At 42.1% G+C, this 26,455-nt stretch overlaps 1 protein-coding gene across 5 annotated transcripts; it reads right to left on the bottom strand.

The window, feature by feature from the left end:
- mib2 (MIB E3 ubiquitin protein ligase 2) lies at positions 1 to 26,260 on the bottom strand. Of its 5 annotated transcripts, none has more exons than XM_053848484.1 (19): positions 26,100 to 26,260; positions 18,405 to 18,800; positions 17,693 to 17,864; positions 12,965 to 13,071; positions 11,832 to 12,026; positions 11,458 to 11,600; positions 11,110 to 11,217; positions 10,924 to 11,028; positions 10,534 to 10,717; positions 9,986 to 10,119; positions 9,445 to 9,593; positions 8,998 to 9,154; positions 8,256 to 8,410; positions 5,121 to 5,247; positions 4,780 to 5,040; positions 3,596 to 3,774; positions 3,329 to 3,522; positions 2,428 to 2,493; positions 1 to 2,358 (listed from the first exon to the last, which is right to left on the bottom strand). In XM_053848484.1, the coding sequence occupies exons 2-19, from the start codon at positions 18,625 to 18,627 to the stop codon at positions 2,117 to 2,119; spliced, it is 2,901 nt and encodes a 966-aa protein (XP_053704459.1). In that variant the 5' UTR covers positions 18,628 to 18,800; positions 26,100 to 26,260; the 3' UTR covers positions 1 to 2,116. The 5 variants fall into 5 exon arrangements, with proteins under 5 accessions (XP_053704459.1, XP_053704457.1, XP_053704458.1 ...); XM_053848482.1 differs by lacking the exon at positions 26,100 to 26,260 and adding an exon at positions 21,243 to 22,130; XM_053848483.1 differs by lacking the exon at positions 26,100 to 26,260 and adding an exon at positions 21,243 to 22,127 and having other exon boundaries at positions 10,555 to 10,717.
- Positions 26,261 to 26,455: the final 195 nt, after the last annotated feature.

Below are 26,455 nucleotides of genomic sequence, written 5' to 3'. Positions count from 1 at the left end.
ACAGAATAAAACAGAGGAAGTGAACCGAAGAATGGACTGTAAGGCCGACGAACTCCGAGAGCTGAACTGTACAAGAGTAACATTTGCTGCTTTAATATTGTATTTTTTTTTTATACAGAAATCACTTCTTGCCCACATGTTCCTCCTTTCAGGGGAGAACCATTTAAATGAGAATCAATATATTAATATTAATTATTGCCATTGCCTGCAAACCCTTCAACTCAAAAGAGACAACCATCAAAAGAACTTTCTGACACAGTCTTTGTATGTATATTTATGAATCTCTGTAAAGATTGGGGGGGTAAATGTAGCAGAGAGGTGTTCACAAGACTATGCCTGAATTGTTGGCCAGAAGTGAAGGACCTCACCAGCAGCAATGAAAAACACACCTCAGTGGGATCTGTGCTTTCGAACGGCAGTGGCGGTCTTTCACTTTGGGGCAACACAACGGAACCAGGTAAACTTGAATATAAGTTTGAAAGTTCTGTGCATACTCCTCACACATTTTGGCACCAATGTAAATCTGCTCCCCGTCAACCTCTCCGTGAACATCTTTTTGTTGTGGACGAAAAGGCAGAGTGAGACGGGATCCCTTTGCCCTCCCCCTACCCCGACATTCACATATGTAACATTGGCTCTCCCATAACATGGGACAAAAACAGAAAAATAGTTCAGTTGAGCAAATAAAACATTGAGATTAAAACATTTTTTTTTCTCTTGTGTTTAAAAGCCCTTCAAGAAAACACAGCAAACAGATAAATAGTCAAATGATGTACAATCGGCGAGGACGAAGAGACGACGGGAGGAGTAACACAACGTCTTTTTGCCCTTCTGATTCTATTTATATGTATTTATATGAATATATATTACAATACATCTGTTGGATAAATAACAAAAAACACAAACATCCTCCTTTGCCTCCGCGGTAAACAAACAGCAGGCCTGTCAGACAGTAAACACACTCACTGCTGCTCCTCTTTTTTCCCCCCGTCAGCTTTAGTTGCCGAACCTGATTTGCAGTACAGAAACATTCATCTGAACAAGGACAGAGATATTCGGGAAGTAGACCAGATATATTTTTTGAAGCAAGATTGAAGCAGCAGTTAAGCTTACGAGCGGATTCTTTTTTTTAGCGTTCATGGATATCACAAGTGCTTTGAATGATTTGATACCCTGAGTAGAGGAAGTGGGGTCTGTGTTTCACTCTTTCATTCAACATCTGACTCACAACAGAGGCAAAAACTGGGGGCTTTCTGCTGAAAAACAATGAAGCTAGAAACACTCAAAAATGAGTTTAAAAAAATGAACTTTTCTTGAGAAATAAAGCTGCAGTCAAAGTGCCAGTCCACTTTGCAACAAGTTACCAATTTGTGACATTTCTTGTCACTTTTAAAAAGTGGACATAGCCTTGCAGAACAAGGGGGGGAATACAGTGGTGCGTTCACTGACTTCCCACCACCGTCAGTCTCCAGTACACTAGCACTTGAATGCTCGCCTGCTGAGAAGATGAAGCTCCATCATCTATTGAACCAACTAATGATGCACAGACCTCGCAGGCTTGGGGGTGAAGCTCAGTAGAAACGAGAAGATGCTTGTCTGGCAAGCAACTGAAAAGTGGCAATGCTAAGTAACAACCACCTCACACATAAATAAAAACTGCACACGTCGGTGCATTTTGCAAAACAACACAATGTAACCCAAAAAAAAAATGAAAAAAAAAACACCAGGGACAGACCTTCCATCGTTTTCAGCTTTGTCAATATGCATATTCTCATGCATATATAGTGTACGCCCCCCTGCATACAGGCCATTTGAGGGGGGCGGGGGGGTATCGAGGTTTAGCTAACTCCCTCGGCAGACTAACACTGATTAGTATCGGATGATTCGAGTGAGAGATGTAGTCGGCCCGGAGGAAGCTTCCTGTGCAGCCGTGTAAACGCAGGTGACCAGAGAGGGTGATGGGTAACAGACATCCACCTAAAGCAGCAGAGCTGGGACACAGTTCCGGAGGGTGGGAGTGACGAGGACCAGCTGCTTTCTCACTGTGAAGCCACCATGGGTTTGGAAGCAGGAGGGTGCGACAGGCAGATGTGGTCGAGCGACGCCTGGGCGGCGGTCAGACGAACAGCTGGATGCGCTCGCGGATGGTCTGGCGGCAGATGGGGCAGGTCTTGAGCGCGGCGCTGCAGTCGATGCAGGAGGCGTGTCCGCACTGGAAGACCAGCTTGATTTGGTTGTCGATGCAGATGGGGCAGGTGATCCGCTCCTCCATCTGCCGGAAGCGGGACTTGAGCTGCTCCAGCAGGTTGTGCTGCTCAGAGTTCTCTGTGCTCGGGCTGCAGTCCACCTCTGTCTGATCTGGGGGTCAAAGGTCAACATTAGGACAAGGTGTGATGGAGAGACAAGAAGTGGAGGAGGTTCTCTGACCTTGTCGAATCTTCTTGGTGATTGTGACTTGGCATTTGATGCACTTCTTCATTCTGTGGGCGCATTCTGTGAAGAGACAGTCCGACAAGAGGAAACTGTGAAGACGCCTTTTTGTGTTCTCCTCTCAACCCTTTATGAATGATCCTGTCGTCAGGCCACATGATTTGACACGCACATTTATCAGACACAGATGCAGAGAGGAGTGGCTGTGCCTACAGATTTACCAGTGGAGTCATGTGGGCGTGTCACCAACAGAGTGCGTGCTGTGGACGTTTTTAGTGTTTATTTCAATAGAAAAAGAGTTTGAAAACTATTCTACTGAAGCCAGGTGGCTAGTTTGGGGGTGTTGTTCAATGTTCTTAAGGGTTCTTGAGTGTCACTCAACAATGCTGAGACAGTCTGAGAATGGAAAGACCACCAGGCTGCTCAACACACCTAAAACACCTGGCTACTGCACAGATGGAATGGCAGGAAAACTGAATAATAAAATATTGGAGTGTAAGTTTGTTGTTGTAGATTTGTGGACTAGGTCTAAGTTCAAGTTCATCATCTCGGTTTGCTCAGTCATGCCATTTTGATCTGTTGAAAAGAAAGAAGAAATTCCAGCCATATTTATTGTCTTTTTCCTACTGCTGCCACACAGTGAAACCTCACTCATAGCACATTTAAAAAAAACTATTTTACAGCCATTAAAATCAGTCTTTTCATGAACACCATCATGTCTGTGCTTTCCTTAAGAGTTGCACCCAGAGAGAAGATTGAGAGAAACAAAGCCTTAAGGTTGTCAAAGGTATTGATTTGACAGAAAAAGCTGTTTCATTACACGCACAAACACTCTCACACTTGGGATGGGCTGCTTACTCCAGCTCCATAAATCTCTCCTCCCCCAGTCTCCACTCACCTTCACAGGCCACACTGTGCTGACAGGGGCTGAAGAGAACGAGCAGCGCCAGCTCGGAGCAGATGAGGCATTCGCTGGGCCCCGGCGGGGTGGGCAGCACAAGGTTGGTCATGGTGTTGGGCGTGGTGTGGACCCGTCGCATGCTGGTGCTGCTCAGGCCTTGTCCGCAGGTGATGGCCTGCAGACGCTGCAGCCTGGGAGACGAGGCCATAGTTCACCAACACAGAAGCTGACACGCAAGACAGGCCCACGGCAGACGCTTCGCACCTGTGCTTCTCAGAGAAACTCTTGATGAGGTGCTGCATGGTGCTGTCCGCCACCAGGTCCAGGGGACTTTTGCCCTTGTGGTTGGCGTAGTTGATGTCAGCGCCCTCTTGTGCTAGAAAACAGGCAATCGCTGCACCCACACTTAACTCCGTATTCCCAAGAAGACCTGAGGCGCTCAGCTGGGACGACAAGACGGGAGAAAGAGCATGAAGTGAAGGAGAAAAATCCCTCCATACTAACATGATGGACAGAGCGGATGACAGCTGAGCTGCAGCTGGGCTAACAATTAAAAAAATAAAAAAATAAAATAAAAAATAAGGAAATTTCAGCTTGACATTTATAAGAAAATCATTTCATTTTATTATTATTATTATTTTAGATTTCATTTTAGTTATTTATAGTAGTTTCAGCTCGCACAATAATATTAAATAAATAAATGTAGAATATTTAGAAATAATAAAAATTCAAGGCTGATCTTCAGACAGAAGTGGAAAGCAACCGGGTTGAAAGTGGCCTGGGGGCTGAACATTGCTTAGGTCTGTTCTTCAGAGAACTAAATCTAATCAGCACTAAAGAATTCCTCCGATAGTGTTGGCGGCTGACAGCGCTGTAGCAGCTCTCGGCTCCTAACGTGTGCGAGGATTTTTGTGGCGTCAAGCCAGCATTATGAGTGGCGCACACATTCTTGTGGTCACGTGCAAAAGGAACATGCTTCTCCCTTAAGACTTTAAATGAGAAAATCAAAACAAGCTCACCTCAATTGTTTACACAATAAAAGAAAAAAAAAAAAAATCCTTTCTCCTCAGTTGACCTCCCCACTATGGCACGCGCTCTCCCACTCAGACCGAGCAAACTCTTTTATCCAGAATTAAGTCTGAAGCCAGGCAAATACATCCACATTCCTGACCTCACTTGGTGTTTGCAGTGTCCTCCCTGATTCAACAGAATCAAATTAAAGGCTTGTGTGGCTCCCTTGCTCTGTTCTGACCTCGGTGAAGCCAAACAAATCCTCCTTTCTTCTTCACCTGACTTTGATTGAGGATCTGACACCGCTATACTGTGAGCATTATTAGCCATTGTTTACACTTTATTTAGCCTCAACAAACTCCACAGGAACAACACTAGCTCCTCCTTAGGTTGCCCAGCTGTAGCGGGGCTTTCTTTAACCGCTGTGTTTTCCTCACCCTGCAGTAGAGTGACGTGGACGAACAGCCCTCGCTGCTCTCCTCCGTGCTGCTGGTTCCCACAGACTGGCTGAGGATGACGTTAGCAAGCTGCGGGCGGAGGAGGGCCACATGCATGGCCGTGTCCCCGTCCTCATCCTCCATGTTGACGTCGGCGCCCTCCGCCACCAGCAACAAGACCAGTTCGGTGTGGCCTTGTGTCACCGCGAGCTGGAGAGGAGTTTGGTTCCGGTTGTTGCGGATGTTCAGGTCACAGCGGCCCTGTGGGGCAACACATTATTAGATCACACTGAAAATACTTATAGGTATTTGAAGCCAGAGCAAATGTGGCCACCGCTCACCTCTTTGATGAGGATCTCTGCCACGTCTTTGTGATTGTTGAGGGAAGCCAGGTGCAGCGCGGAGAAGCCGTCCTCCTTCTTCACGTCGACTAGCTGCCGTGCTCTGCCCAGGATCTTCTCTGTGGCACTGAGCACAGAATAATTATGAGCAAGTACTTCACCACCTTCAAGATAACATGATAGTTCATTCAATGAAATGGGTTAAAATGTAGTCTAGCTTGGAGAAAACACATAAAATCCAAAATATTGAGTCACAGACTCATCATTTACACTCACTCCAAAGAAAAAAAGGCTTTTCTGTTCATGCCAAGTCCCAAGGTTTACCATCTCTTATATTCTCCATTGCCATATTTGGCGAGCAAGTGAGCATCAAACATTTCAAGAAGAGCACATGTTTAAACTTCTTACACACATGGAGTGCGAAGCCACTCCAGATAAAGACACAAAGCATAAATCTGTCAAAGCAGGAGGTGATGATATCCTGCATCCGTGACTTTGGACAAGACAAAAAGCAGAAGTCAGTCTTGAAAACAACTCAGCCAAATGAAGCAGGTTCTGCTCAGCTAACCGCATCAAAACCATTCATTGTTTCACTCTAATGGGCCATGCACCTTTGGCGCAGCAGAAAACAGGAAGCCGTTATCAAGATGAACCTCCTAATTAGAAGCCATTCGGGGAAATAATATACTTCATAATCGAAATTGACGGTCGCAGCAGCACAGGGAGACGTCACATGTAGCTCCACATGGTCCAGATCACTGAGTTGCATAATTAGGATGAAGGCTGTCAGGGAGACACAGCTGGAGGTCATTGATACCTGCAATGCAGCTGTGCAAGTGAGAGCGTGTGCGAACATGGTGTAAACCTCTGGAGGCAGGCAGCGCTCCCACCACATCAGTGGAGACTTCAAGGAACAACGTAGGTGGCTCCTGCAGTCATGTTCCTGTTTTCAGTGCCATGTTGTCTCAAGACATCAGCAAGAAATCTGCAGTCTTCTCAACCGAAGGGGAAGCTTTGCTTGTTTGTCATATCAAATCAAATCTATCAAACCTTTATGTAACAGTCAGGAAGTGAAGTTCCGCTGTGTTAATTCACTGATGGCAAAAACTCCCCGCGGCCACCAACGCACAACCACAAAGGGGAATTTGGGAATTTTGCTCATGAGCTCAAGTCTGCAAAGTTATGCAATCGTTTATTAAAATTGCATCTCGCAAACATGTGTTTTATTGTTTAGATACATTTGTAAATGTATCTATTGTTCATACATTTTCAGTTTCAGCATGTGAAGTGAATGTATCTTTTATATTTTGATTTTTGTGGTAATTTTTCCATAAAATAAGTGGAAGCACATAAAAAAGTGCTGCTAAATCCCGACTGTAGTTTCCACATGAACATTCAGTTCACCCTGCCACAGGATGGATGGAAAATTATAGATGGCAACATTTTTGGGTTTGCCGCAGGGATCAGCTGACAGAGAGAAGCTGGCCAATAAATTCGGCGTCTCATAAACACAGTAAACAGACAATCCATCCGTTCATCCGTTTATCTCTTTTGGCCAGCTGAGATCTGGCAGCTTGCCTTCTTTTTTCTCTTTCCCAGAACCATTTGAGAACTTGGCCTCTGGCCTCCATTTCCTCACAATAAATAAATTGTATGACAAACAGGACATGGTCGTATTTCATTTGTTCAGGCACCAACAGACACAGGGATGGCGCGATATGGCGGGCTTGTCATTTAAATGAGTGAAGTTGACATTATTGTATTAGTTCGCTACAAAATCACATCTAACATAGACATCTGGATATATAGAAGTAACCCGAAGAACCAAGTGGATCCTGTGACACTTTAAATCTTTGTATCTGCTCCTGGCAGAGCCATTCGCTCGAGGCTAAACGGAGTCTGTAGAGCGCAGCAGAAACTTCCAGCAGCACACATATGACACTTGCCAGAGCAGATCAGATGTGAACTAAATGATCATCTACTGCAGTCGCGGGCCCCTACCATTGCCTTGACTGTACGCCAGCCTTGTTTGCGCTTTTCCTGCTCCCGGGGAAAAGCAGGACCCGTGTTGAGGGTCGTCAAAGATTATATTTTTGGAGCTGAGAACATTTTCAAACAAACTGATTCCCATGGGTTTTTCCCCTTAATATGGAGGAGAGTGGCATGAGAACATAACACAGAAACTGTGTTATGAAAACTAAGAGCAGCAAGTAAATAACTGAAGCAACAATCAAAGCACGCACCAAGTACTCAAGTAAAGACACATTAAATCAAGAGAAATACACGGAAAGAAATTTAATTTAGTTTGTGGAGATGTACTTTGGATCGTCCAAAATTCTTCATCGTCTTGAAACATTCTGAGAGACAGTAGTGACTCAGCGTAAATGAAAATCAAAAACAAATCCAGAGCAAATAGCATTCCTTTTTTTGATGGCAATTTTTGCAACGCGTCCTGAACATGACTTTCCATTTGCGGATTTGATATAATATGTTCTCTGAATGGAAATGAGGTCATGAAAGCCCAGAAGCACTTTACAGCTCTGGCCAATGACATGGTCCGTTAGTCTTTAAGCATTTTTTACCACGCTACATTTGGACATTACCTTGAGTTTGACAGATTTGATACACAGTCTGAAGAGTCAAGCAAGCAACAACCTTCTTCATTTTAAACAGTTAGACGACTTGATGTTACGTCTGAAACTATTTTTCAAGATGATGGAATTCCTGAGCACAAAATGAGAAAACTTTCCTCACATTAAACATTGTTTTTCAGATGAACCATCCAAGTCCTACTCAAGCGGACAGGCAGGGAAGAGATTTTAATAAAAAAAGCTTTCAAGCTTGCCCTTTGTCATAAAAAGTGGATTAATATTAAAAATGAATCCATGAAGACGGATTAATCTTCCATTTAAAAGGCCAAATACAGATTACAACAAAACAAACAACTATTTTAGAGAAATACACATTAGGTATGTGCCCTGGAACTACGAAATCCACCACTGCGAGGGATGTTAATATATACTAACATAGATAAACATTTCTTAGAACTCAATATTATTGTTATTATCATGACCTGCTTCAGTAACACCGCACACCGGGTATGAGGACCAGTTTTGAGGAGCCAAATTTACTTACAGTTTGTTTCCTTTAAGTGCAGCATGGTGGAGGAGATTAAACCCTCTGTGGTTCTGCTGGGTAAAATCGATGTTGGGAACCAGCACCAGGATCTCAATGATATTTCGGAAATCTTTCGCTATGGCGTCGTGGAGTGGCGTGTCCCCGTATGAATCCTGTGAGTGAGGAAGCAAAACAGTGTGAGCTTTTAAATCTACCAGTTAGAGACCGCTCTTAATGCCACCATGGCACGAGACAGAAATTACATTTTCAGACAAAAAATAAATTGCCTTTTGAAGTCCCATATTTCACCAAACTCACTTGTCTGGTAATTGGGTAGCTACTGTACTCAGTCATAGGCAATCTGATGCAATAACTATCACTATATTATGTTCGGCAGCTGCATTCGCATCGTTGGACTGAAGCAGCAATATCTCTTATCAATCGCAACAAAGGGGATGGGGCCAGGTCACCTAAACAAGGTAAACTTAAGCATGGAAAGAAAATTTACAAGCCAAAGAAATCAGCATAATATGGCACCTTCAATGAGGCTCTTCTATGAACCTATAATATGCTTTGTTTTTATCCATCTCTATTTTGTCAAGTGGGTCCCAAATGACAAATGCTTCTTTCTCAAAAGCAGAGAGAGTTTTTCAAAAGAATCACGTTTGAAACATGAACACGGCTCAAGTAAATATGATGGTATGTCGTCAATTAAGAAGCTAGGAGGAGCTGTGAATTGAATTTATTTATTAGCGCTCACCTGGAGATTGACGTCAGCCGAATGTTCTGTCAGCACTCTGACCATATCAGTGAAGCCCTTGTTGACAGCAATGTGGAGCGCCGTGCACATGGAGTTGTTCAGGAGGTTGACATTTGCCCCCTTGCTCAACAGCACTCGTGCAATTTCTGCCTGATTACTACATCATGAAAAAATTAAAATATTTACATTTTTTACAAATTAGCAGTTCCGAACAGGGATTAAGATTATTGAAGTATTTTTTTCTAAATATACTTCATAAATAAAGAGACATTTCATCATGTCAGAGTCACACATGGGGCAATTAGGAAAGCATTTCACGCTCAATTTCTCTAAATGGATTAACACTTACACAAAAAGAAACAAGCTTCATGTCAGATTAATATGAGAACTGTGATCCTCCAGCTGTTAGCACTAATTTAGATAAGGCATCCGAGTGTGTCGACTCACCCAAACGCAGTGTAATGCAGCGCTGCATCCCCATCTTCATCCTTGACTTCGATAGAGCTGTTGGCCTGAAGGAGAGCCTTCACCACCTCCATGTGTCCTTGGTGAGCTGCTACCTGCAGAGCAGTCTTGCCCTGGTTCTTGATATCCACCTTTCAGGAATGGGAACGTGGTTAGAGAATCAGCGGCTACAGCCGGAGACCTGGCACAACCTGAGTCTAATCCACACCGTCTGGAAATAATCTAGACGACGACCACATTCGTCACCGCAATGATCAATAATCCTGTTGTTTATCCTGGAGGAGAGCTACAAGTGTTGTGTTGCATGGCACATCAAATCTTTTTTCCCACATTCAAAGAAACTAATCAAATACAGGCAATATTTGGTTCATGTCATATAGTTTACGTTTATTTAATGATATAGCCCAGGTTCAAAACAAAATATATTCACTAGTCACATTCACAAATCTCCTCAGACTGATGGTCAGTCTTAAAGATCTCAAAAAAACTAGTCAGACTGCGGCCAGAATTGAGCTGCACTCACCTTGTCTGGGTACTTTTGGAGCAACTCCCGCACTTTGTTGGCACTGCCGTGAGCTGCCTCGATGACCAGGCGGCTGGGATTGTCCTGCTCTGTTGACTGAGACAGCAGCTTCTCCAGCACAGAAATGACAGTACCTGAAAACAAAGAGGGGAAAGGTAACTACAAGACAATTACAATGCAACTGCTCCAAATGTTGAAAAGGGAAAAGAGTAAATATTAGAATGACTGAATAGCGCAGAATGAAAACCACAGGAATGAGTCAAAATGTCCCTTCATGCATTGAAATTGCCATCACAAAAGCAGAACAGCCTTAAATGATTGTTAAATGAGAATGGAGATTGTCCAAAGATGCTGAAACATGAACAACAACAGTGAATCATGGAAGACCTTGACATGCATCAAGATCATGTCTCATGGATTGCTGTAGGAAAATAGAGTGATGAAGCTGAAAAGAAAGCAAAATAAACATGCAGTGGGGAGGAGTGTTGAAAACAAGATCAACAGTACCCAGACAAAAAAGTGAAGATGTGAAAAAGATGTGAGCTCACTCGTCCCTGCAGAGGCCTTACTTCCAGATTCGCTGGGGTTCTCTGCCGTCATGAGGTTTGCATCCACCTCAACAGGCTGCGATGAGAGGCACGCGGGGTTGAACGTCCACGTCTGACCAGCAAACACCACTCGAAGGTCACCATCGGCATACACTTTTAGCACCTTCCCAACCTGGCCAAGCACCTGAAGAAGCAAGTAAAGATCTTTTTCATACATTTATTAATGTTTGTTTCACCTTCTCCCAATATCCATGGAATATCTCTACAGTATAGTGTTGAATTATGTGTCAAAAGATTCAACAGAAATAACTCATTTTTTCTTTACATCATCCTATTGACCAGCAGATGCTACGTGCGACCATTTTTTTTCTTTACGCCAAATGAGCATACAGGCGTCATGCTGTCTGTCCACTCTCCATGCCCGGCTTGCAGTCTTTTCACACTGTCCATGTCTTCCAATACTCGAACAAGCTCACCCACTGCAAAAGTGTTCACCTGACAGAATAAATTACAAAACACATGTTGTAATTTTAAACAGAACACATAGACATCCAGGATTTTGAATGTGGAGCATACTTTTGTGAGGGCCCCTGGGTGGAAAGTCCAGCGGATATTGTTGCTGTACTGGACTCTGACGTCTCCTCTGTCAGTGATTCTGTGAACTGTCCCGATCCGACAAATGTACTGCAAATAAAGAGAGGTTTAGCTGAACGTCTATGACCTGAATGTTCCCTTAAGCAGTTATAATTCGGGTTGTATGCTCAGATTTCTTTCACTCTGTTACACAAGAGCCAAGTCCATCTGAGCCACTAATACACAATATTAGCCCCACTTCAACGTAACATGAAGCTTAAAACATGCGAGCTGCTCTTCAATGTGACTTAATATGAAAAAAAAAGACCAATCTGTTCGAGGATTTCATACCTCAGCCATTTTGGGGTTCCATCCTCCATGACCCTCCTGCATCTGTTTTAAAATGTCAACCTCCAAAAGACATTTGACCTTGTCCCCCTGCTGAAAGGAATGGCCGTCAGCACTCTCCTGTCGTTGCAGCTCCGCATGCTCACCTGAATTAGCAAGTGACAACATTAACAAACAACAATGACACGGATGTATCACTTCAACAGATGGACGTGGCTCTGTCATGTGCTGAAGTACTAAGCAAGTCGACAAATAAAAGGAAATTCAACTGCTGATATTCTTTTGACTGTGACTTTTATCATCATCAAAAAGGAAAGACTGTCTTTATTTCTTCACTCATATCGATGACTATCAGATCAAACAGATCATTTACTTACCAAGCTTTGGGAGATGATCTTTGTAGTAGAAGCCTCCCTGTCCGTCTGACACATATTTGAGGTCTACCTTGCCTTTGTGTCCCATTCGGTAGACATTGGTGGTGCCATTAGACCATGTGACACTGGCCACGCTACGTCCAGATTCTGTGTCCCAGCCACGAATGTCCACTACCTTCCCAACCTTCCCCTCCCCGCCTACACACAGATGAATACACACAAATTTGTACACATGATTTGATGGAGACAACAAGGAAATGTTAGTAGCAATAAACTCAGCTGGGAGAAGATTGTTCGGGGAACCACACTGGAGGAGGAAACAGGAAGAATGACTGTTATCTTAGAGGTAAAAGTGAGTAAAAAGGCTGTTGAAAACTGCCTTTTCCTTTATTCAAGCACGACACAGATAAGCATGACCTCTGCACAGAAAAACATTACATAACACATTAACAATATAAAGTAACTTATGTTCTCTACACAACGGTTGCAACAATCCGTCTTGGCAACGATACCAACTAAATCAATGACCTGCAAAATTATGTGGGAGGCTGGGGGGTTCTGAGCATGCTCAGTTGGTCTTCATTGTTCTCCTGCATACACCATTTAAGCCTCATGAGTGTGCTAACTGAAGCCCAGAGCATTGCTTTCAAAGACACCCAAAGGACATTTTGACTCATTCACTCCAGCACAGAAAATAGACCGTTACTATTTTCAGAGGCAAAGAAGAGCCTAGACTGAAAAACATGGATTCATTTGATCTTAATTCACGTATCAGGGTTTTGACCGACTTGACCCGAGCTATCTAGCCATCTATTCAGAGTCCACAGATCTGTTCTTTTGTGGGAAAAAAAGGTTACATGAACCACATCTTTCATGAAGACGCTTCTTATTTTTGCTACACATGATACAAAGCAACACGAAGCACATCTGTGTAGCAGACACGAATGAGTCACACCAGTCATGAAGGTCCAGGCACATAACAACACGACATTTTGTGGGGTTAATGAGATGTGAGGTTAGAATGTTATGAGCTGCAGGTGAGGAAAGACTGTGAATTGAACGGCTCCTTCGGCAAGAGATGGAGGGCCTGCTGTGCAATGCCAGGTTATTCAGGACAGCAGTCACACGGCACTTACCGTCTTGGTTACCCCAGTCCCAATCTGGTCCACGAACAACTTTAACACCCTGGAAGATTCCTTTCAAGATGATCCTCGGGAGGTTCTGCCTTGGAGCCAAGCTTACTCTGTGGTAAAAGCACAAAGAGCAACACATCATTTCCCTGCTTTTCTGAGTCACGTACGGAAAGATTCATGCGCAGCATGAGAATACAAAGGCCGGGGCAATATTAAATAATCATTAAATACGGAAATGAATTTAAGGCTGCCACAGCTGTGTTAGAAATAATGGTCCTGCGACTGCAATAAAAACTGAAGACTTTTGGTGTATGCTACCCTCAAAATGTTATGCAAATAGGGGAAAAATTTTTTGTTTAATTATGATATTCCTTACAGGCAAAAACAGCATTAATGAGTCACCAAGTCTTCAACAAGTAAACAAATCTGAACAATAATTTTCTCACAAAAACATTTTAAAGAGAAATTTCCTTCAAAGATTCCATATTTTTATCACATTTTATCAGCTAAAAACTTTCTGTAATGAATACGAGCTTGTCGTACTTCCAAAACATTACGCATTCCAAACACACAACACATTCCATTTTTTCACATACCTTATAGTAAAGATTTGATCAGATCTTGGAGCAAAGGAGCTGGCTATTCCCATAATTTCTTGACAAAAATCAAACGCTTTCATCCATATCAATCTCTTCAAAGCACCCAAAATTTTAAAAAGTTTTCAGACTGAAGCTTAAGGACCTTAAAGCCATCAGTTTTCCAAGCATCAAGTCTAAATCGGCTTTTCTCATCTCATTCCATTGTATCGATTTTCCTTTCCTGAACAGAGTGAATTTGGTTCTCAGAGGCAAGTCACAGCAAGGATCTGTGTGAGACTGAGCTTGGAGGTCTGAACTGTGAGGAGAGCACTCATCTGAAAACAGGGCTTTGAGCCTAATCCCTGGACAGGAGAGCTGTCAGAAAGCAGGTCACTCAGGGGTAAGATTTCAAGAATGCACTGTATATATTTGGATTGGAGAACCTCAAGTTTGTTTTATAAAATGATTAATCGACCTTTTAAATTTGAAAATTTGATTTGAACAGCAGTGAAGAGAGACATTAAACTATGCCAGTTCCAGGACTTAAACCAGGAGTAGGACGGAAAGATTTCGCCAGCCAAGTTTCTGACGCACTATTGACCATATACCTCAAAAGAAGAATAGTTTTATAACAATGTAGAATGCAAAGTTACACAGTGCTGTTTTTCAAGATGTGAAAACATGACACGTTTCTCTGCAAAGCCACACGGAGAAATACAACAGCTCTATTAAGGGATCAAGCAATCTAATCCGACCAGGCCAAATGTCACAGTACTCCCAGACAGAATCAGGGCACAAGTCCTACAACTCGGGGCAAGAGGGGATAATCAAAAGGTGGCCACTGCTTTGCATCAAAATAAATAAATAAATAAAGTGACACAATTAAAAAGTCAGCATGACAGTTCAATGAAATAAAACAAAAACAAGAGTGATGATGTCAAAACTGTAGGTAAAACGGGTGCATTAAGTCTAAAATGCAGTTGTGTAAAGAGGTTAAAAAAAAAAAAAAAACAATTGCAAGTGTGACTATTTTCAGATTTTTAAGCTCTCATGGCTCAAGACATTAACAGGACGTCTGGTCATCAAAAGGTTACTGGTTTAATTCCTTGCACTGAAATAGCATGAGGCTACCTGCACTTTGGTTTCAGAGGCTGCGATCAATAGAACAGGAGTTTTGAGTGTGTCAATATGACAAGTAGTGTTTAACTGATCTTTAAAATATATACTTAAAAGGAGAACTTGGGTATGTTCTGATTAGATCCACTTTGACTTTGATATCCTCATTGAGTCCTGAATTTCCGAGGAGGAAAAAAGGCAATTCAATCTAATCTCATAACCTATGTCCACACCGGACTTCTACACAGGAGCGGCAACAATGTGAGAGCAGGTGAGCTGTGGACATGTTGCTTGATGTGCAAAGGAAGGATTACGCACCAAGATGACCCGACAGGTTCCCGAGAACTGCGTGTTGTTTGTGTGCCGAAGAGCTGATTAACCAGCTGCATACCATCCATGTCATAAACATATGGCGCAAACATATGCTCTGAGCAGCAAGCACATGTGTCTCAGGCCACATACTTGGAGTCATAGCAAGAGCATAACAGTGTCTTAAAGATACTTAGCACTGAGCTCTTACTATAAATACCTATATGATATGCTAGCATATCTGTCAAGTATACTTAGGGGAATTGTGAAGATGTAAAGATTAACGTTTCACATATGAAACAGCTTCCACTGTGACTTTCCGCAGTGCTGAAATCACAGGGCGAGCAGGTGGTCCAACTAACAGTTCAGGACGGATGATGACAAGGATCAATATGAAGACAGGTTCTTTTGATTTTACTGGTTTTAATGGTTTAAATTCCTCAAGTCTTAAGGCTCAAAGACAAAATGGACTCAAATCAAGTGCATGACCCGAAAGAAACCCTTATGATGAGATGGATTAAAGAGGACCTCGCAACATCCGTTGGGTACAAAACTGTTAAAATTGAAAGATGAACTTGTAAAAAAAACAACTAGAGCACACATTCAGTGCCTATTGTGTGTGACACGTTCCCGCAGCAGATAAAACGTTATCATGTTAATGCAGATGGCTGAGAAAGTAAGCATGCTAATCCACTTACATCTATTATAATTACAGGAAACCCTCATGTGCAGAACATCTGATCCAGTCCTCACACCATGTTTATGAAGCTTCATCCTGAGCCTCTTATCATTTAATGCCATATAGAGACCTCAACAACTCCCTCCCATTGTGTAGGTCAGGACAAAAATAAAACAATTGCATCGTGAGCTGATAAAACTGCAAATATCGCTGCAGCAGCCGGACACATGCTCAAGCCACATGAATACTGTGGATCAAACAAATGTCTCAATGGACACTGGAAAACAGGCCATATTATCAAAGAAAAAAAAGAAGTTAATTTGACTCTTCAAATATATCTGCACATCCCATGAGCGTGACTACACTGTAAACTGTAAATCAGCCTTTCAGATGCTGCAAGCGTAAGGGATGTCACAAACAAAACGCTGTCTCCTTTAATTCAGTGATGAGTAATGAAATGACTTCCATGCACAGTCAGACACATGAACACCAACAGATATTAGCAAGTCAGACAGCTAAAATTCAGAGCAGGAGCAACTGAGTAAATTCCATTAATATACCTCAGATAGGATAACTTCAGTAGACAATATTCAGAACACTGACTCTTCAGAGATTACTTCAACCATTCGAAATGGCTACAATTCATATATAACTGAGCTGCCTGTGAAATTTTCGGAAGGCTCCTCCTCCATCCAAAGCAACAAACAGACACCTAAAATTGGCATCAAATGACGTTCACATACTCTCCTTAAATGTAATTCAAAACATGTCTTCAATGTCAAAACATCTACCCCAAAAAACAAAAACCCCTCATGTGCATCCATGAGTTTCTGCATTTAACCATTACAAGACAGGAGGCGAGGAGACCCATGTGGAACTGAACCATGATGGCAGTATGAAGGAATCTGGGTCACTCATATCACCTTGTTAAAATGAGAACAGGGCATCCTGCTGACATTCAGACAGTGCCCAAAGCAGCTGGGAGCTCTGCCGTCAACTGAAGCAGAAGAGTCGGGAGAACAGATGCCAGTAAACATGGAAACAAAGGACACTGAGAAACAAGTCACTAGGCATTTACTGAAGGTAGCGGAGGAAGCTGAGTGAAAACTTTGGGGTATAAAAATTGGACCTTTTATTCTTGCCCAAGCTTCAACTTATTAAAAGACCAAATACCAACCAATAGTTAAGTGGAGGCAATAAGAACACAAAATCAATGTGAAGGACAATAATATAACTATGTGGCCTTTGGAAAAAAGTTAGAAATGGTGGGACGAAAGTGGGTTTAACCCCGAAACACATCCAAATGGAATTGAATTATTTCCATTTGGTTATGAGTCAAGACAGCAAACACCTGTATGAGCAGATTCAACACATTTGACAACGGTAGTAGGAACCTTGGGCAAATGGTTATTTCTAGTCACACTAGTTAAAGTGCACCTTTGAAGACTGGAATTAAAAAAGGGTAAACAGGTCAAAATTTTGAATTACCAGGCAAATCATGATGGAAAAAAGTAAGTTGCTTGAAAAGCACCTATTTATTAAACATGAAAGACGTTTAGGGAGGTTAAACAACCTCAGGCGGACAGCCTGACCTGAGTTAAACCTCTCATTTGAAGATAAACAGCTTTGCAATGCTTTGTTTTTCACGACTGCTAATAAAAGGAATGAAAAGGTGTTTACTCCTGGAAAGATAAACATGGGACATGTGCTCAGACGATTGCTGTCAGAAACACTTTGGACTTCATCTCAATCAGAGCCCTTCAACACTGAACCACAGAAGTAAAAGCACACACTCAAAATAGCAGCAGAAGTCACCAAACTGGACCACACAGGATATAGGAATGACAAAAAGTGAACACATGGAAACATTAAGCGACGTAAATCCCCAAAAGAACCTGTGTCATGGAAACAAGTCTAATCAAGGTTAACTCGAGGAAACGCACTGATGAGGTTTCTCTGATGGATTTAAGGGTTTAAATGACAGATGGTGGCCACATAAAATGAAACGTGCTGACGCTGACATTAAAGGTCACATTAAACAGGACTTACGGTTGAGAGTGGGCAGTTTCGTAACGCTCAAACGCATGGCTGAGGTCGTGTTTGTTGTTCATGTAACACTGTGTGCACAGGTCATAGTCGAAGCACACCTTACACTTCCATCGCATTCCCATGATTCCATGCTTCTTGCAACTGTCGCAAATTATGTTTGAGTGACGCACACCTGGAGGAGAAGGAAAGGGGTAAATCCATCAACAAGGTGCGCCACTTTCAATACAAAATCAGAGGGGCACAATCATCAAACACAAAAATATTCAAGCTTTTGAGTGAGACTTAAAGACAACTAAATTGATGCTCATGTGTGCACGATGTGGCCCAGCAATGCTGATAAAACAATTTTAAATGTAAATCTAATGAACCAATATGAGACTGTCACCACACTAGTTTTTTTCTTTTTTAGAAATGAGGAATTTGTGGAGCAATCGGCAGGTCAGCATATATTGCGAAACACTTTTTAGGGCAAACAGGTTTCACAGAAAACTCGCCTCATTCTGACATTTGACTTTTGGACTCTTGCCTGTCCTGAAATCCTCAGAGTCCAAAAAAAAAATATCCAAGTCTAGACCGGTCTAAAAAGAGCTCCAATGAGGCAGTTCATCAGTAAAGGTTGAACTTAAAATTATCACGACATATGTATTCATTTTACTGAAATCAATAAATACAATCTTAAAATCTGGCATTCTATGGTTTTTCCGGCGCTCACCTATTTGGGCGTTATCATACAACAGCAGGTCGTAGGCGCCCTGGTAGCCAGTCCGATAGTTAGTCCGTGTGCCACTGTCCCACTGTACCACGACCGTCTTGTCTGGCGTAGTGGTGCTGCCTTGCCGGCCAATTTCCACCACCGTCCCAACGTGACCCTCTCCGTCATCCTGGTTCCCCCACTTCCAGTCCAGACCCCGCACGACTCGCATGCCCACCTCCATGTTGCCTTTGCTCTGCCCTGGCCTGGGGGTTGAGCGCAACCGTTGAGGTTTGGCAACACTGTACCCGGTACTGCTGCGCCTCCGGGACTTCAGAGGGACAGCTCTGACACTTGCTGATGATACTGCGGGCAGCGGTGCCACCAGGGGTGTTTCCAGAAGAAGATCTGGGCTGACTGTGGATTAAAAACATTAAAAAAAAGGGTTCGTAATTCAAGATCACGATGGTACAAATCTTGCGTTAATCTAAATTTCAAAATAGAAAGCGTGGATATTGTTTTTTCACCTCTGAAGATTTTGCATCCAGTCTGATGACTTGGATCATAGATTCTAAATAAAGGTCATGTCCTCACCCACAAAGACATGAAGTGATAGTTAAAAACACGTGGACGCACACAACAAACAAACAAATCAATCGCACTGATTTGAGCCGGTTGTTCGGTTACAAAATCACAAGCACTTTTGTAAGCAGTTTCGTAAACACTCATAGATCACACGGGTAAATTCAAATTGCAACTCTTGAAAAATGTGGAACAAACTAGTCACTTCACTGCAACAGTCTGGGAGGGAATTTATTTGGACGCATTAATTCGGTCAAACCGACTTAAAATCTAAATTCATTACTTTCTTGTGTGGCTGTACCGGTTAAAATGTCGAGACACTCCTGACTATGGACAAGATAGGGAAAGATTTGTCCAATGATCAACAGGCGAAAATGTTTTTTTTTAAGTGCAGGAAACTACAAAATGAGGAAGAGAGAATCTGTAAACATTTGGGACTGGATTCCCACAGAGGCTGGAATGGTTACAAAACAAAAACAAAAAAAACTATATCGGGGGAAAAAAACAACATTGCTCAACAACCAAAGCAAATTCATATTCATTTGAATATCACTAAACTGTAATCATTTCTCAAATTGTACATTTTACCAAAACAACTGGGTAGGAAAGACTGACATTACTATTCAAAAGGTTGAGAAGTTGGATTGGAAATTTGGAGTGTCCTGTGTGCGCACGTGGAAAGGCCAGACAGCTCATTTGGACGTGGGAAGTGATGAAGCTTAAGATATTCAGGCATTATCTAGTAAATCTGACAAGGTCACAGGTCAACACAGGGCCAATTCAGGATTTCACTAATGGGGTGTTACAGTCTGGACAGGTCTTTTGTTCAGCAGAAATAGACAGACACACACAGTCTCCATGCTTACAAGGAAACAACATGAAACAAACTAATAAAAAGCATTTGGTATCACAGCAACTGATGTCAGCGCCCGGATCTTACAGAGCATAAACTCATCTCATGCAGTGTGTGAGCAGTAGATTGTGGCCTTGACCACACCACCTGTGTTGTTGAAATGTCTCTGCCAATCTACAGCTGAGCGCTAATAAGAGGAGCAGGATTACAGCTCTGTGCCTGCAATAACAGATGGGCTCACTTCCGTCATACACACTGTTGAGGACCAGTCAGGGGACACGACATCAACCTGCTCCGCATAAACAAGCAGGACGGTGTTTGAACAAACACGGCACAAAAGCAAACACAGTAACGCCTGCTAAGAGCCGAGATTATCTCCTTTCTCAGAAAGAGGTGTAATAACATATTTGTGGTTCAGAGAATGCACATGGAGATGCAATTCAGAAAGAGCAGCCAAGGCAGCCAGAAGTCGGACATTTCTCTCAGTCAAGATTAGATTACATGGCCTTTATTTGTCCCATAGTGGGGAAAGGAGTTTACAGTAAACATTACTACATGTTGACTTGTAGTTTATAGACAGCCTGCTGATTCTAATGACTAAAAATAAATAAATAAAAAAGAAAGCGACACGAGAGCTCACATGCAGAAGGACATCAATGCCATGCTTTTCACATCTGATCAGATAAAGATGTTACTCATATTAAAGCGAGGACTGAAAGGGATGTTCTGTAGTGAAAAGACAAGGGAGCCAAAGCGAAAACATTTTGACAAGACCTTTTCATGTCAATGTGTTCTTAAATTCAAGACCCTCAGAGAAGCACACCAGAAAAGTTCTGGAAATATGATGGATTTTAAAAAAAATTCTTTGAATTAAACCAGATTAAGTCAAATTTAACATTTTAACAACAAAAAGCAGGAAAATGTGTTCCATACTTAACCTATCTTTGATCGGTTTTAGCTTCAAGTTACATCAGGAAGAACTGAACCGAGGACGACAACTTGGACTAATCGGACAGAACCTCCAAAAAAAATTATACAAACACAAACAAAACTTCAAAAATCTATCGTTTTGCCCTTATTATTTCAATTTGTGTAAAGTGTGTAATCCAATCACACAGCGTGGGACTAATCAGTGTTCATGTCTGAAATGAGTAAAAAGCAGTTGGAACTGGATCACATCACAAACTGGCTCCAGGACTTTAGTAAAATCAATATGGTCTGGGCAAATAAGACACTTGTAAATATCCCAGCACAGTAGGCGATGAGTGAACCGGAGATTTCACAAATAGTCAAGCACTGAAAAGTAAATCCAGACTACATACAGTAGATCTCATGACGAAAACTAAAATTATTCCAGCCATAAAATTTAAGTCGTCTTCCACACTGCCTGAACACTTCCTTATATCAGTGGAGAGAGTACTCACGGCCCATGATCTTGAATTTAAACATGTTCAGCTAAACTCCGTTAAGCCTTTCCAAACGCAAAACTCCAGGATATGACAAGCTGAAGATCCAACAAGCAGCGCTACTGAATGATGAGTGAAAGCTCTCCAGTGCATCCTCTATGTTTGTTTTACTGTGAACTTTGCTCTTTGTTTTGGAACATTTCTGGTTTTCTCTCCTCCTCTGCGAGGCCGGCTTTTTGAGTCACAGATGTTGCTCAAGGACCAGACGAGCCTGATGTCTTATCTGTCAAAAAAGGCCCCCGGTGGTTCAGTGAGGTGAAGGAGTAGCCCGCACTCCCACACGTGCATTGCAAATTTTACGAAAGGACTGACTCAGATAAACCAAAGCCTTTGTATAATTGTCACAAGACTGAATCTTTGATCCTTCACTGGGCTCTTTTAAATCACTTGTTCACATCCATAATGCAGTTCTAGTCCCTTCTAAATGGAGCATTTTAACTGGAATGGCTAATGGAACAAAATTCAATGAATCTTGAGAAAGTTCTGATACAAAGCATTGCAGTCACGTTTTAAAAGATCCACCACTTCCTTAAGACGCATCATATAATGCTTAACTAAAGGAAGTGTTCAACAGCAAAACCAGTAACACTGCTCATTATAAAGCAACCAAATATAGACCAGCAATAAAAATAAAACCAAATAAGATGTTGTGACCAAAGCTATAAAAGCACCTCAAGCAGATTTCTAGCAGCCTAACCAAAATACCCACGCTTTACAAGAGTAAAAATAGTGCTGAATGGTACATAGCTTCATGTGAAAACAGTTAAAAATAGAAAGCATTTTTTTCTCTTAGCCAAAGCATTAAAATACAAGATTTTACAAATTATTTTAACAAAAAAAATCATCTGAAATGTAGTTTTAAAGACACTTCTGATCTTAAAACCACTGCTCCTTTGACACCACGTCCCTCATGCGGTTTTGGTATCTGCTGATCAGGACAAGCATGTTCTATAGCCTATTATCGGCAACCAGATGCAAACCGAGATCTCTGTCTGGCCGATTAGCATTTCAACTGGAGACAGGGGGCAAAGGGGCAAAGGCATGTCAGAGGATTGACCAAAGACCCACGACTGGCTGTGAAAACAGCACGCTTGATTCAATCTTTGACACATGTAAATGCAGATGGAAGGATAACTTATTGTTTTGGTTTCATGTTCTGTTCTGTCAGGATTTGTACGTTCTGCGTGTTATCTGTTGTCCTGAACAATCAGATACACATATTTGTACTAATATAACACGTGAGTCACAGATCTAGTGACACAAACACAGTTCAAGCTCCATACCTGAGAGCTTTGCCATCGTTCAAACCAAGTGCAGCTCACTACATGAATAGATTTTATGATTTTAAATTAAGAAATAAAAAAAACATCTGGCCACACTTTAGATGTGTTCTGTTGGGATTTGTACGTTCTGCGTGTTATCTGTTGTCCTGAACAATCAGATACATATATTTGTACTAATATAACACAATGTGTTACTAAAATTCCATCTAAGATGAATACAGAGAATTGTTATTGTTCATGCTGTACTTATTAAACAACCGTTGCATTAGTTGAGAAACAGTTACATATCAACTGTAGTAAAATACATGAGCTGTTGACATTGTTCGCTGTCATAAATGAATAAACTTGATACGTTGCAGATTAAAAAGATCCAAAAGGATGCCATTTGACGGACCATGTGAAGCTTCCAAAATTCTGAAAGATTAAGTCATTAACAAGTTTCACGTCAAAGGCAAATCCACGTTTTTTCTGAATGACTGTGAGCAGCAGATCAAATTGATACACAGATATATCTGGCTTCTTCTCATCACGAGACATGCAGACATAGCAGTGTACAAACCATTGGGCATTGTCAGAAAATATTTTGCCTGTTTACCTGTTAAGAGTACCAGAGTGAAACAAGGAAACGGTGTCAAATGTTGACGAACAGGAAGCAAGTCATACCTCCTACTACATAAAGGCGTCAGATGGTCAAAAATAAGCTACCAGTGCTCCCACCAGCTTCCATTAACACAAAAAATGTCTCCTAGGGGCTAAACCGTCGCTCTGTGTTCCTTGAATGAACTGGCGGAGGAGGAGGAGGAGGAGGAGGAGGCGGGGATGTAAGGGGAGGAAGTGGAGGCCGGTGATATACATTAGCACACGTACAGGCACTGAGCGATGAGGATGCGACCGTCGCGCTGTTGGAGGATGCCGCCGGTGTTTAGTCCTTTGTGCGTTGTGTCAGCAAGGATTAGCAGCATGGAGGAGGTGGAGAGACGACGGGAGGGAGGAGGATGACCACGCTGAGCGGTTGTCCGACCAGAGCCGCATTCAGGACGACATTCCCTCTCTCTGATGTGAATAAAGCCAGTGGGCTTCGCTCCCCTCAAGACCCCTGTGATGTGGTATTCCGATCACCGTCTAGAGCTTCAGTCACAGACCGGTGACGCTGACACGGTGTGTTTACAGATCAAACATGCACCAACACATGCGCATGGAGCAAAACGACGTGGAGTCTTTTCATCATCTGCTGTGTTGCCAATGAGCAGACAAGCAAATGGGGAGGGGGAGGGGCAACACATTTTGGGAGGAGGGTCTGCTTATTTTGTGAGAGTAGGGGGGCGATTTAGGAGACAGGGAAAGGGGTGTGGTTGAAGGAGAATTTGATGAATGAACACCTGCCATGACTCTCATTTTTAACAATTTGGGAAGCCGAGGTTGGTGAGCCGAAATCAAGACCCAGTTTCATCTGGGCACAATTATACACGGACGCACACAGTCACTCACACATGTGCCTCCAAGCAGATGCACTCACAAGGATCACATGCTTTTAAAGTCACCAACATGCACACATATACACTCTGGTACACATGCACAGACACACAAAGGCAGACATTGACATCTAAGTGATGCTATGACACACATGCAAACACAGGAATGATCAAGTGGCACACTTACAATGTGGACTGTACATACACTCAGTGACACACGCTGACGCTCAAGACTAATCTCTACAAATATGTGGATTACATTTTCACACTCAATCCCTTTTCCTAACAAATTGTTAAAGCACCTACAATTTAAGACAGAATATAAATAAACATGTATACAAAGGGGTTTACAGACACAAAGAGCAAAGTCATGAGTTGTGACTCAGGAAGCAGTCAAACACCAAGAAGGAACAGGATGAATTAAACAACAGTCATTCGTGGTAGACAATGGTCTGATCATGTGACACCACCTTCAGTTTCAATATTCTTCCAAACTAATAGCCTGACTTGCACACCATCCCACGTCTGTAAAGCGATACGCTTCGGTCAGCCAGTAAGCATGGGGATCACATTCTGGAGCAGGTTGTCATTCACCCTCAACAGCCGTAGGTATTTGGTTGGCAAGAAGACGAACACCAACTTGACAAAACTAGCTGGAACAAATCCAATGGAATTGTGAAATCGTAAACAATATGCATGTGACATATTACATTAGCGTTACTTTTTTTTTTTTTTTTTAATCGTGGAAACCGATTTGAGAGGCTGAACGGAAAAAAAAATCCCCTGGACAAGCAACCTCACTGCTGCGCAACCTCAGACATCATCTGACAAATACTTGTCTGCTTCTTCACGCATCAGAGAACATCAACTATTTAGGAGTGGTCTATAAAAAGACAAAGGAAATATATTTATACAGCACAAAGGGCGGGTACATAGAAATCAGAGACACCAAACACAAAAGGCTAATTATAAACATAGTCCACTGAAAGACTTGCTGGGAGCAATATTTATGTTAAGAGAGTTTTAAACAGGACTCATGACTTATCTTTATAGGAGGATAATGCCATGGCATGGCAGAGGAACATACCCTACTGTGACACAAACTGTGTTTATGTCATTTTATCATCACTCAATAATTGAGATTTGTGACCTTTTGTCTGTCTTATCTTGAGCTAGACACAAACAGAAATATTTTCAATGCATAATGTGTCTGATCTCTTCAATATAACCCGATCAATATTTTTAACGGACACCACAATTTTTTTTTGTATGCAGCTTGCTGTATTTGCATACTACTGACGACAGATGGATCAAGTATTAAGCTCAGTGGCCCATAAATTTGATGGTGATATAATGGATACGTAATTGTTTAACAGCACTACTTCAATGTATCATAAAAAAAGCATCAATAATCTACATTGCTGAAATTGGTGATACACTTTTAGGTTTGTTCTCAATTTACTATTTGCTGATTCTCAGTAGGTAAACATTCTATATAGACCCATCGGACACAAACCATAATGTAAAACTGACTGACGATTACAGGAACAGAACGGCGATTGAAAACAGTCTGACACTTAGAATGAATGACCCACACTGACTTGAGAAAATATGTGTCCTGAAGAACGTGTTATACAGAGCAGGGCACTCTCCTCATCATCAATACAACAAGGCCATTTGCCTGTGCAAGTTTACAATTCTGTTTAATTGATACGTTAAAGCTGAGAAAGCACTTCAGCTGTTTGACAGGAACGCAAACCCTCGTTGACATGCTTCATATTGGCTACAGGGTTTGGGGAAAGTCTCTCGCTGCTATCACATGAACGTCCATCATTATATAAGTCAACAGTTGCCGCGTGAATTGAAAGCCAGTACAATGTTTAACAGACTACCCACCCATGTTTTAAAAAAGCACTAACAGTTTGTAGAAGGAATGCAAGACTGCGGAGCTTCATATCAACACATCGTTCGGATGGCTAGCTTGGCAAATGCTAGCTGGCTAACCAATGTTTGGCTAGAATTAATTCGTAAGTGAAAGGCCTCTTTTTCTCCATACTTACCACGTATTCTCCGATGTCCTTTATTTATTGGTAAGGTGTACCTCCATGTCCTTGTGCCCAAATACCACTGACAAGGGTTGTTTTGGAACAAATAAGTGTTTACTTCTTTGGATGGTTTTGCTGCACACAGCCATGACTACACGCCCATGTATTACGTCACAGCCAATGATGCGTTCAACTACGTCTTGTAAACGTCTCACATTGTGTTGCGTTTATGGAACAATGAGCAGCACACAAACATTCAGATAATAGTTGAATATTTTGCTATATGTGGCCTTCTGTCAGACGAATAAAAACAACACAATATCATGGAAATACGCGTTTAATTTGACCCAACATTGCTGTTGGTTTTCCCA

The sequence above is a fragment of the Synchiropus splendidus genome, chromosome 18 (genome assembly GCF_027744825.2).
Source record: "Synchiropus splendidus isolate RoL2022-P1 chromosome 18, RoL_Sspl_1.0, whole genome shotgun sequence".
Taxonomy (NCBI): Eukaryota; Metazoa; Chordata; class Actinopteri; order Syngnathiformes; family Callionymidae; genus Synchiropus; species Synchiropus splendidus.
The sequence above is the reverse complement of the archived record's forward strand: the minus strand, read 5'-3'. Positions and strand labels throughout refer to the sequence as shown.